The following is a 12,904-nucleotide window of genomic DNA, read 5'->3' as shown; positions in this document are numbered from 1 at the left end:
CCTTCAGGCCCCAGTTCATGGGGATGCTGACGTCTACTGTGAAGGGCTGGCCATGGGAAGAAAGGAGATGGTGCCTGCAGAAGGCCTGACATAACGTCTGGGTACAGGGAGGGGCTCATGAAAGTCAGCAGAAAGTGATGGACAGGTTTATCTGGAAGGTGCACAGCCCAGGCTGCACATGCCTGTGCGCCCTTATTTCCTTGGGAATCCTTCCAGGCCCACCGAGCACATGAGGACCCTGGCAACATCCCAGGGAGTGAGGGCTGGGGCCCAGCCAGGGCAGCACTCGAGCTTGCACGATGGCATTTCAGGGCGTGAGAAGCATGTCATAGTCATGCTCTGTGACCTTGAGTGGGGAGGTCAGGGAAATGGCACTGACTTCTGCAGTGACCTCCAAAACAACGAGAGTTATGAGCCCCTTAGGGCTGCTGATGGGGTGGAGGGGACCCCCTCCCATTCCCCCTGCAGGCTGTTAGTGACCGCGGAGGGCTCCTGAAGTTTCACTGGAATGCTTGCAATTCTGGTGGGAGATGTGTGTCTGGGGCAGTGATCGTTTCCTGCTTGAGTGACCATGCAAAAGCCACCTAAACTCGCTGAGCCCCGTTTCCTCATCTGTACAATGAGGATGATAAACTCTTGCTCAATACCTGGTCCTGAGGACCACATGGGGTTGGGTGATCTACGGTGACCCTCCAGGTACTTTGTGAGAGCTCAGGCGCTGTGAATGGAATCGGATTCTCCATCTCACCCAGCTCAGCTGAGATGAGATCTGAAACCGATTCCCTCAATCTGGGCTACTGAGAAACTCCCTAGCACCCACCATGCTTCCAGACTGTTTTTGAACACTGCCTGGCCCAGGGTGCACCAGCGGTGTTTCCCTCTAGAACTTCCCGGCTGCCGGAGTCCATCCCCCCATGCTCCGCACACTGCAGCTCCCTCCCCAACTCAATAGGGCCCCACTCACCCCATGTCCCATTCTTTCTCTAATTTCACTGTAAATTTAGGTACACACCCATCTCTCTGGAGGGCGTGAGTCCCTGATTCCTTTGGGTGCCCAGGATGTAGCTTGAGGTCTGCAGTGGGCAGGTCCTCATGAAATGTTACCATTGACCCTCGCTTGCTGTGGGCTCCTCACGTGCCCTCTGCCTCTGCCTCTGATCTATTTCCCCAACAGAAGTCCAAATGCTATATTCATGAGACAGTCCTTGTCCTTTTAGCCCCACTGCTGGACGAGGTATGATTCTCAATGCAGCCGCCAGGCCCCCGCTGCCCGACACCTGCTCTGGTGCCGCACTCCCTGCGGTAGTTCTTGCTGGCCTCTCCGGTCTCCTTCCCCTTTCCCCTTTGCCTAGTTGGCAATAATGGCTTTTGCTTTTCTTCTGATTCCCACTGGTGGAATCTGAACCTTCTGGAACAGGATTCTGGAAATTGTAGTTTTCAGGCTTCACCCCGGGCTGGTTTCCTATAAATTGCCCCAATATTCATCGCACTCATGGTCAGGGTTTGCGGTTAGCAGTTCAGGCAGGGACAGCTCATCAGCTCAGCTCGCTACCTCCACCTTTCCCAAGCCTCCCTCACACAGGCCTTTCCCCTGAAACATATTTTGAGCAGAGCAGTTCCTGTGAGCTTTGATTTACTCACAATCTCTTCTCCGCTTCCTGTGAAGATTCAAGGTGTGTCTTAATGGTTTCTTCTGCGAGGCCTGAAGTTCAGAATCCCACACTTCCAGTCTCCCCGCTTCCTCCCCAGGGGATACTGCTCACGGCTGGTATCACGATCATCAGACAGTGTCCTTGACGCTGGCCAGCTCCCTTCCTTCTCAGAAATCCTCATCAGCATCTTTGGGATTCTTTCCTTGCACAAAATCAGTGAATTTTCTCTNCGTGCCCTCTGCCTCTGCCTCTGATCTATTTCCCCAACAGAAGTCCAAATGCTATATTCATAAGACAGTCCTTGTCCTTTTAGCCCCACTGCTGGACGAGGTATGATTCTCAATGCAGCCGCCAGGCCCCCGCTGCCCGCCACCTGCTCTGGTGCCGCACTCCCTGCGGTAGTTCTTGCTGGCCTCTCCGGTCTCCTTCCCCTTTCCCCTTTGCCTAGTTGGCAATAATGGCTTTTGCTTTTCTTCTGATTCCCACTGGTGGAATCTGAACCTTCTGGAACAGGATTCTGGAAATTGTAGTTTTCAGGCTTCTTCTGGAACAGGATTCTGGAAATTGTAGTTTTCAGGCTTCACCCCGGGCTGGTTTCCTATAAATTGCCCCAATATTCATCGCACTCATGGTCAGGGTTTGCGGTTAGCAGTTCAGGCAGGGACAGCTCATCAGCTCAGCTCGCTACCTCCACCTTTCCCAAGCCTCCCTCACACGGTTCTGCCTTTCCCCTGAAACATTTTGAGCAGAGCAGTTCCTGAGGCCTTTCCCCTGAAACATATTTTGAGCAGAGCAGTTCCTGTGAGCTTTGATTTACTCACAATCTCTTCTCCGCTTCCTGTGGTTCTGCCTTTCCCCTGAAACATTTTGAGCAGAGCAGTTCCTGTGAGCTTTGATTTACTCACAATCTCTTCTCCGCTTCCTGTGAAGATTCAAGGTGTGTCTTAATGGTTTCTTCTGCGAGGCCTGAAGTTCAGAATCCCATACTTCCAGTCTCCCCGCTTCCTCCCCAGGGGACACTGCTCACAGCTGGTATCACGATCATCAGACAGTGTCCTTGACGCTGGCCAGCTCCCTTCCTTCTCAGAAACACTTCCAGTCTCCCCGCTTCCTCCCCAGGGGATACTGCTCACGGCTGGTATCACGATCATCAGACAGTGTCCTTGACGCTGGCCAGCTCCCTTCCTTCTCAGAAATCCTCATCAGCATCTTTGGGATTCTTTCCTTGCACAAAATCAGTGAATTTTCTCTTGGCCTGATTTCTTACTTGCGTCTCCCTCAGCTACTCTCTATTGTGGGCTTCCTTGATTGGCACGTTTTCCATTTTAAAGATGTCTTTTTCTCTCACTTAACAAAGACATCTCTGTGTCTGACAATTTTGGAAATATTCCACTCCACAAACACTGACTGAGCAGCTACCCTGTACCTGGCTCACCCGGTGAGTGGGATGAAGGCCTAGTCCTTCTCACCAGCCCTTCTTTCATTTTCGATGTGGTCTTTGAAGATGAAACCTAGCTTCCAGCAAACCTCCTTACTTTTTATGGCAATTTTCAATTTGGCCTTTACCCCAGAATTTTATCATAACTCTTCTTCTAAATCAAGACACCGTATGATGAAGTTTGGAGAGTATTTCCTCACCAGGAAGTTAAAAAATAAAACCGCAAGGCAGCATCTGTTTCAATGGTTTTATTGGAACACAGTGGTAACACAGAACATGGGTGCAGGGTCCCACCACAGATGTTCCTCCTCCAGGAAGCATGCACCCCACTTCTGCTACCAGCGCATGCTCCAGGACACCTCCAGAAGGATAGGGGCGGCCAGCCACAGACCTGAAGGAGTCCTCTGCAGTGGCAGGTGGCGCTGGGCACCTTGGGTGGGAGCCCTGTGCTGCCGAGTCTGTGATCAGCTGGACCAGTTTATTTGCACTCAAGGTCTTATGCCTCCAGCTCCTTGGCCATGACTTAGAGACCCACCTGCCTCAGACTCCTAGGAAAACTTCTGAGGAAGGGATTCTGGGGCTTCCAGAAGGAATTCAGCCAAAAGACTAAGCATCTCTAGGGGTGATATGGGCAAATCATATCTTCAGTTTCATTGGCAGATAAACTGCTGAAAGTATCTGCTTTGCCCACTCTCTGTGCTCTATATTTTCTCTGCTCATTCATCCAACAAATATTTATTGAGCTCCTTCTATGTGCTAAACACTCTTCTAGGGGATAGACTTTGGTCAACAAAAACAGGCAGGACCCATGGCCTCATGAGTAGAGGAGACAGACAAGGTTCAAGGAATCACACAAATGATCATGTAGCGTTATAGCCTTGTCAGTGGCTTCCAAGGAAAGTGCTGAGGGTGTGCTGCAGGGGGCCTGACCTCGTATGGAGGGTCAAGGACGACTTCCTCAAGGAAGCGACATTTTAGCTGAGATCTCATGGACCTACGTGGCCCAAAAGGCCTGAAGAGCATTCTGAGACATGGAAACAGCACCGTGCCCATCCTGGCAGCTGGAAGGAGCAAAGTGAGTTAAATAACCACAAAGGAAGAGGCCAGTAGGGCTGGAGTGAAGTGATGAAGGGGAGCATGTGCAGGAGGAGGCTGAGGGACATGTAGGGCTGACCACGCAGGGTCTGAGGGCCATGCTGAGATGGTTTTACCATGTGTGTGAAGTGGTCAGGTCTGCATTTTGCACAGTTCACTTTGGCTGTTGGGTGGAGAGTGGACTGGAGGAAGGGGGGCAGCCAATGCAGAGAAGAGGTGTCAGAAGCTGTTCCAATTGTCCTGGTGGAGACGATGGTGGTCGGATTGAGGGATGACAAGGCAGAGAGAATGAAGAGGATGGCGGATCCACGTGGGAGCTAGGACTTGAGAGGGCTGACCACGAGGACTGAGGTGAAAGGAGGTGCCAAGGTTGACCCTCAGCCTTTGAAGCCCACGGTGGGGCTTTTTTTCTGAGAAGAGGGACTCTGGGAGAGGTGCAGGTGCAGGGAGAGGTCAAGAGTGTAGGTGTGGACAGGCTAAAAGTGAGGAGCCTTTGAAACATCCAGGTGGAGGTGTTGTGGGGGCAGCGGTAGGTCTGAAGCCTCCCTAAGAAGCCTGGCTGCAGTTGTAAATCTGTGAACAATCATCTCGTGCCTTGCAACTGAAGTCACGGGTGTAGATAGGTGGAGTCACAGAGGAAGAGACGTTGAAGTGAGAAGAGAAAGAAGACTCAGGACTGAGCCGTGGGGAATGGCCACCTTTAATGTCCAGGTAGAGGATGATGAGTTGCAAAAGAGACTGAAAAGACGTGGGTGGACAGGGAGGTGGAAAACCAAGAGGGGTCTTGGAAACTGAGGCAGAGCAGGTGTCAGGAGGGGCAGTGGTCAGCGAGGAGGGATGCCACTGAGAAGCCCTGGGGGTGGAAGTCTATTGACACCCTCATCTCCTGGGGTCTCTTCAACAATCCTGTAAATAGGAAAGGATAGCTTACTCCCTTGGACAGAGGAGTGAAAAGCTGCTTAGAGGGTCTGGTGATGTGCCCCGGCTCACACAGCCAGCAGACGGCGCTGCTGGGCCAACTCCCCCTTTCACCATCTACATTTCCTCCACCTCCGGCTCTCCCTCCCTTGCGCCTGGTCAACGGGCATGCTTCCTGGCAAGTCCTCTGCACACCACTTCTAGTTGATGACAAGCACCAGAGAGAGTCATATGGTAGCTTGGAGGAATCCCCAGCCTCTGGGGTATAAGCCTTGCCAGGAGGAGGGTAGGCTGAGTCAAAGAAATGCCTGACCTCTCTCCTGAGACGCAGTAGTGTAGAGTCAAGAGCACGGGCTGAGGCCTGACTTTCATGCAATCTCCCATCCATCCATCCATCCAACAAATATTTTCTGAGCGCCTTCTACGTGCCAGGCACACTTTCTAGCTGAGTGTCTTGGGCAGGCCTCATATTTTTCTAAGCCTCGGTTTCCATCTCTGTAAAGTTGGGGTGGTGATCTCTACCATAAGCTCATGTTGGTATAAGGATTATGAGAGCTCACACAGGTGAAGTATCTGGCACACAGTGGGTATTTGTTAAAGGCTAATTTCCTTCCTTTCCTTCCTCTTGCAGAACCCATGAGGGAGTGAGAGGCCAATGCTTTATAGCAATACCCTCTGCCTTGCTCAGACAACACATATGTTCCTACAGGTACACATCTATGCACACACATGTGCACACATCCCTGTATTTCCTGCTGTTTCTCTTCATAGGGCCAGCAGCACCAGTGTGAGCTTTGAACCCATGGGATTCAGCACAGCTGGCCCCAGAGGAGTCCTGAGTACCCGTCTGGGAATGCTCAGCATGCTAGGCCAGAATACCCCAGTGCCTGCCGTGTGCTTTAGGAACCGCCAGACTCAGTCTAGGGTGCATCCTCGGTGGCTTTGGGGGCTGGGTCCTTCGTGGCTCCAGGAGTCAAATCTCAGTGAGCAGGAGCAGTATCTTCAGTGTCCTGGGGCTGTGTCTAGACAGTCTCGGAGGGCAGTGTCCTCACTACTTCCTGGGGTGGTGTCCTCAGTGGCTCCTCAGACAGTGGCTCCTCCAATTGCTTCTTCAAGGGGCCTCCCATGTGTCTTTGGAGGAACCTAAGCCCCCACAGGCTCTTGCAGCAGCTCAGGAGATTGCTGGAGCACATGGTGCAGGACAGTGCTGGCTTCCTGAGGAGACACAAGCACAGGTCAGGGCTGAGGTGGCCACTGAGCAAGGCCCGTGGGGCCAGGGCTTAGCCTCTCAACTTTGCTTCTACTAAGGCGGGCCCCACGAAGGGTGGGATGGGCTGAGCCACAGGACCCTTTGCCGCCCAGGCTGTCCACAGATGGGGCCAGGGCTTAGCCTCTCAACTTTGCTTCTACTAAGGCAGGCCCCACGAAGGGTGGGATGGGCTGAGCCACAGGACCCTTTGCCGCCCAGGCTGTCCACAGGCAACAGAGACTTCCCTTCAACTCACAAGGAGGAGCATTCAGTAGATCTGCTTTCAAATCCCAACTCTGCTTCTAACATGCTGGGTGACCTTGGTCAAGTTACTTAACTTCTCTGAATCTCAAATTGATGTAAAAATATCTACCTTTCCAACTCTTGAAATAATTCAGTGTTAAGAAATACATGTTAAAGCATGCCACACATAGGCTGGCTCATAGTAGGAGCACAGTTAGTGTTTGCAATTTCCAAATCTTAATGAAATGGGTGCAGAGCATTTATAGCATGCATTGCATAGGCTGGGGGAGGTTGGGAGAAAAAGACTCAAAGATTTACTCTGCCTTGCATTAACATCAGTTGTGAACACATTGGGAGATCACAGTCCCTTTTCCCCTCCCTTCCACATAGAGTGAGGGGCAAGCACTGTGCCTCTCTGTAAAGTCTATCTGACGTCAGGTGTGGGTTTGGAGCCTGGCTTTGCAAGGGTTTGTGAGCAGGGACATAGCCTGTAACACCCTCACTGTGTGGGCACATCCTGGCTGGGCCACTGCTGGAGGCCTGGTGTGACCCAAGCTCTCCCTGTAGCTTGGTCAGCCCCTCCCTCCCCAGAACCCCCACCCTCACCTGCACCTCAAGGTCACGCCTCTGGCATTTCAGAGGCTTCAGGTGTCCTTTTCCATGGTAGCAGTGTACATATTTGACCAAGCAGGCGGGTATCTGCCCTTGGGTTAACATTCCAGACACGGCTTGTGGCTCTGGGAAAATGACTCTCACTGAAAACAGTGAAATTATTGAAGAAAATCTAACTCCAAGCTAGGAAATAACTACCTCTCTTCTTCTAGAGGGCTTAAAAATCACTTACAATAGTACTCTTTTGGAAATATCACATGTTCATAGTAAAATGTCAGAACACAAAAATTGACAAATAATTCCTCTACTCAGACATATCTTTTTGTTACATTCAGTCATTAAATATTTTAAAATAAAATACATCAGTCATCCAAAGAGACTCTATGTAAAGCACATAATCATGGTTTAAAGAATATTAAAATAAATACCAGTGTAACCATCTCTTAGGTTAAGAAACTAAACTTTACCAGCACCTGACTTGTTTAATCAAACTCTTCTATCCTTAAACAATACAGTGTGTTGTTCTGCCTGCATTTTACCTTTATGTAAATGTGTCATGATTTTTTTTCTGTACTGAACTTTTTGTTGTTGTATAACATTATGTTTTGGGGATTAAACAGTGTAGACGGGCTCACCGCTATGCCATTTTCACTGTCATAGAGGATTCCATTGCATGAGTGTACTTCAGTGTGTTTACCCATTGTTTCCAGTTTGCTGCCGTTACAAAAAATACTGCTTGGGACATCCCTAGACCTGTCCCCTGGTGCACACGTGTAAAAGTTTCTTTAGAGTAGTTATCTGGAATTCAATTGCTAAGTCGTGAGTGTAGATGGCTCCATTCACATTTAGTAGGTTTGGGCAAATTGCTTTCCAAAGTGCCGGTACTGGTCCCCTTCCCATCAGTGGGGCAGGAGAAGGCCATTGTTTTATTACGTACTCACCAACATCTGGCTTTGTTGGGCTTCTTGAAATTTTGTGTCTGGTGGGTGTGAAATAGAATCTCATTTTTCTTTAAATTTATGTTTCCCTGATTACTAATGAGGTTGAAGTCCTTTTTGTTTTTATTGGCCCTTCACATTTCTTCTTTGAAATGCCTGTTTATGGATGGTCTTCTATCCATTTCTTTACTTTTTTCTTCCTCCCTTCCTTTCTCTTCCTTCCTCATTCTCTTTTCTTCTCTTCCTTTCTTCTCTCCCCATCCCGCTCCGCCCCCTGCCTTTACTTACTGATGCACAGAGGTCTTTACATATGTCTGATTACCACCACTTTGATTTGTGTTGCAAATCTCCTCCCAGTTTGTGGCTTGTCTTTTCACTCGCTTTATTATGACGTCTTTAGAAAAACAGAATTTCTTAATTTCAATAGTCAAGTTTATCTATTTTCCCTTTGTGGTTTGGTTTCTTGGTCCTTATCTAAGAAATCCTTTCCTACCTCAAGGTCACAAATATATCCTATATTTTCTTGTAAAAGTTAAATTTTTGTTTTTTATATTTAACCTATCGGGAATTGGTTTTTGTGTATCATGTGAGATTCAATGTTGTTTTATTTCCTCATTTCCTCTACCTTGTCCCCCAGTTTCAATATCCAAAGACTATTTATTGACTTTTTCCCACTGATCTATAGTGCTAGCCGAACTCTCTGTTCTTTTCCGCTGGTCTGTCTGTCTGTCCTTGCAGCACTGTCACAAGGGCTTAATTGCTATATCTTATTTTTTTCCCTTGAGAAGTCTTGGCTATTCCTGACTTATTCTTAACTATGTAAATTTTAGAATCAGCTTGTCAGTTTCTAAGAGAACACTGCTTGGATTTTAATGGGAATTGTTCTGAATGTACAAATTAATTTGGTGAGGACAAACATCTTCATACTATTGAGTCTAGTATCTACAAGTTATCTGAATTAATATGAGAGGCATAACAAGGTTATTGGGCATGAGATCAATATATAAAATTCAGTGTCACATATGGAGCTCAATTCTCTGTCTATGTATCAGCAACAGATAGTAAATGTAATCTATAAAAAGGATACTGCTTACAATAACAACAAAAATCACAAGACACTGAAATACTAATTTAACAACAACAACAGAAAAAACTCCAAATTTTTATGAAGAAAAATATAAAATGATTGAAAGATATTTACTTAGGTCTTCTTCAATGTCTAATTTTATAACTGTTATTATAAGTGGTACTTTATGAAAGTTGACAAGGTACATTGATTTTACGTCTGGCAATGCTGCTGAATTCTCTCATTCACTGTAATAATTTGTCTGTAGGTACTTTTTCGTTTCTATATACATGATGGTTATTAACTATGAATAACAATAGTTTCCTTCTTTTCTCATTCTTTTTTCTTTTTCTTATCTTTCTGTGTTGACCTCCAGTAAGACATTGGATAGGAGTGTGATAACCAGGCCTGTTCCTCATCTTCGAAGTGTTTCATTAATACTTCTACACATTAAGAAAATTCTCTTCAACTCATAGTGTGCTGAAATTTTGTTTTTTGTTTTTCAAATCATGAATGGTACTAAAGTCTGTCCAATATTTTTTCTGCTTCTATTGATATAATCATAAAATTTGTTTTTTAATTCATTGATGAGCTTAGTTACATTAATAAAATTCCTAATACTAAAGCTACTTCTCTTCTGTATAAATCTAACTTGGTTATGAGGTATTGTATTTTTCTTTAAAAAATATTGCTGGATTGCGTTTGCTAATACTTTGGAATTTTTGTACTTGTGCTCTTGTTTCTGATTATATTGTAATTTTCCTTCTCATACTCATGTTTGTTAAAAATTTATTTATTTATTTTTAATAATTTATCCATTTATTCATATTATTATTATTTTTATGTTCTAAGATGTTGTTATGGAGCAATTGTGGGTGAGGGGGAGAAGGGAAGAGGAAGGAAATAGGGTGGGAGGAGTAGGAAGGGGGTGCTGGTTGAGGCCCGTGGCACCCCTCTCATTCCATCAGGGGAGATCAGGGGGTTTCCAGCAATGGCTCAGTCATTGCTGGGCTGGATGCAGATTTCAGGTGGGTGTGGCTGAGGCCCTCAGTCCTCCACTGCCCCAAATCAGGAGTCTTGGGTGCTTTCTGTGGTGATTGGTGGTTGTCGCTGGGCTGGTTGTGGATATTGTGGGGTGTGTCTGAGGCTGTTGGCCCTCTATTGCCCTGGCTTGGGAGCCCAGGGGCTTCTGGTCCTTCTAGATTTTATAGGTGTTCTTAGGTGTTCTATAGGTGTTTTAAAGGTGTTAGGCCTTTACTAGTTAATATCAAACTTTGTCTCTGATCTGTGGGTATTTTGTTTTTTCTTTTCAGTTCTGTGTTCAGTTCTATTCACTGTTTCCACCACTCAAATTGCACTGGAACTAATTTGTTGTCCTTTGCTTTCTTCTGTAATGGGGGAACTTCTGTGGGAACCAGCACTTGAGCCCTGTAGTTGAGCTAAATTGCCACTTTGCTGCTAATTCTCTGGGGAAGGCTTTTTGTGCAGCTCAGGTTTTAACTGTTGACATTGTATGTACTTCTGGGTCTTGTGAGATCTGGTACACCTGGGTTGTGTGGAAACTCTGGTCTGGGCCTGAGTCTTTTCAGCAAACTGTACCTGCCGCCATTCTATGTTACTGACCAGTCTCTGCTGAGTGGTCCTGTGCTGATTGGAAGGCAGATCAGCTGTCCATGCTGTGCCTCAGGGTTACCCTGGTGGGCCCTTCTCCCCCACCACCCTTACTCCAAACACTTCCCATGGGATGGACTGTGCTCTGGTCCCTTGCAATGATTCACCAGTCTCTGAGCATTTCCTTTTTTCTGTTGTCTGCGGCTCCTTGCTCCTATATGGGTCCATAGGAACCCTGTTAGTGGTCTGGCTGGCCTGAGGGCCACCGAGACACTCTTCTCCTCTGCCACCTCCAAGTAACTTCATATGAAAGGCACAGCTGTGGCTTTTGCCAGCTCTCACTCCGTGTGCTCACCAGCTCCAGCCTTGAAGCGATGGGGGCTCAAAATGGTGGGAGTGGTCCTTTTGTTCTCTCTTCATGGCTTCTCCCCCTTCATGAACTCTGTAGGTCTCTCCTCCTCTTCCTCTCAGCTCTAGCAGCCCCAGCTTGGCTGTCATTGCTTTTTAATAGCTGTAAATTGGTTGAATTGTGGGAGAGAGAAATGCTGGGGACCATCTATTCTGCCATCTTGCCTGGAAGCCCTCTGCTAGTCTCGTACTCGTTTTTGAATCTACAGTATACTGCCCTTATGAAACGGGTAGGAGTTTCCCTCTTTTTCCTTCTCCCCCACCGCCCTTACTCCAAACACTTCCCATGGGACGGACTGTGCTCTGGTCCCTTGCAATGATTCACCAATCTCTGAGCATTTCCTTTTTTCTGTTGTCTGCGGCTCCTTGCTCCTATATGGGTCCATAGGNTTGCTTTTTAATAGCTGTAAATTGGTTGAATTGTGGGAGAGAGAAATGCTGGGGACCATCTATTCTGCCATCTTGCCTGGAAGCCCTCTGCTAGTCTCGTACTCGTTTTTGAATCTACAGTATACTGCCCTTATGAAACGGGTAGGAGTTTCCCTCTTCTCCCTCCTCCGAGGGAGTTTGTGTAGGACTGCAATGATCTGTGTTCTTTTGGTGTTTGGTAGAACTTATTTGCAAAGCCAAGTACTACTGGTGTTTTATTCATTTTATTTATTTTTAATGGTAATAGGATCACTCAGGTTTTCTATTTCTTCCCAAATCAGTTTTGACAAATTCTGTTTACCCAGGAGTTTATTTACGCCACCTTCCTTCTTCCTTGTTTTGGGTATAAAATTGATCACAGTCTTCTTATTTTTTTCTTAATATCTGCAATATCTACATTGCCCCATCATTCTTCATATTGTTTACTTATGTTGTTTACCCTTTTATCTTAACAAGTTTTGCCAAAATTTTCAAACAACTAACTTTTGGTTTTGTAACTCTTTTCTTTATTAGATCTTTACCTTCTATTTCATTAATTTCTGCCTTTGTTTCTACTGTTCTCTTCCATTTACTATCTGAATTTATTTTGCTCCTTTTAACTTCCTAAATTCAGTGTTTAGACCATTAAATTTCAAATTTACTTTTTTTTTTCCTTTTTGTCTTTTTTCATGTCCGGCAACGGATTGCAACCCTGTGTCGCGCCCGTACCGGACCGGGACCGGCAACGGAATCGCAAACCTCGGTGCTGCGCCCGCACCTTGCTCAGCCAGTGAGCAGGAACCGGTCTGTATGTGGGATCTGAACCCTCAGCGGGAGCGCCACCATGCTCCCAAGCGGCGCACTGTAGCAGTGCGCCACTGGGCCGGCCCTCAAATTTACTTTTGAAATATGAACACTTAAGGCAATATATTTCCTTTTGAATGGAGCTTTAGTGGCATATTATGAGTTTTGATGTCCATTATTTTCATTGTTGTTTACTTTAAAATATTTTTTAATGCCCATAAAGATTTTTCTTCATCTCATGATCTACTAAGACATGTGTTTGCAAATATGTGAGGGTTTTGCTATTGTCGTTACTTAATTTAATTTTGTTGTGGTCGAATAATTTTTCTGTGTGAAGATAATTCTTTGAAACATGTTGATACTTGCTTCATAGTCTAGGACATGATCCACTTTTTAAATGTTCCACTTTTTAAATGTTCCATGTATGCTTGAAAGAAATATGTATTTTCTAGTTGTTGGAAG

At 46.4% G+C, this 12,904-nt stretch overlaps 1 protein-coding gene across 2 annotated transcripts in view; it reads right to left on the bottom strand.

Annotated features, from left to right (window-relative positions):
• Nucleotides 1–3,323: 3,323 nt before the first annotated feature.
• The window catches only part of HRH2 (histamine receptor H2), a 34,173-nt gene continuing 24,592 nt past the window's right edge, over nucleotides 3,324–12,904 (bottom strand). Inside the window, exon 3 of one of the 2 annotated variants that reach the window (XM_008576452.1) lies at nucleotides 3,324–6,318. In XM_008576452.1, the coding sequence (XP_008574674.1) occupies nucleotides 6,126–6,318 (193 nt within the window). In that variant the 3' untranslated portion in view covers nucleotides 3,324–6,125. The remainder of the gene's footprint in view (nucleotides 6,319–12,904) is intronic. The other variant, XR_550761.1, reaches the window with a different exon arrangement.

This window comes from Galeopterus variegatus, unplaced genomic scaffold, assembly GCF_000696425.1.
Source record: "Galeopterus variegatus unplaced genomic scaffold, G_variegatus-3.0.2 Scaffold1354, whole genome shotgun sequence".
In the NCBI taxonomy this organism is placed as follows: Eukaryota; Metazoa; Chordata; class Mammalia; order Dermoptera; family Cynocephalidae; genus Galeopterus; species Galeopterus variegatus.
Note: the sequence above shows the minus strand (reverse complement) of the source record. Positions and strands in the feature narration are given on the sequence as shown.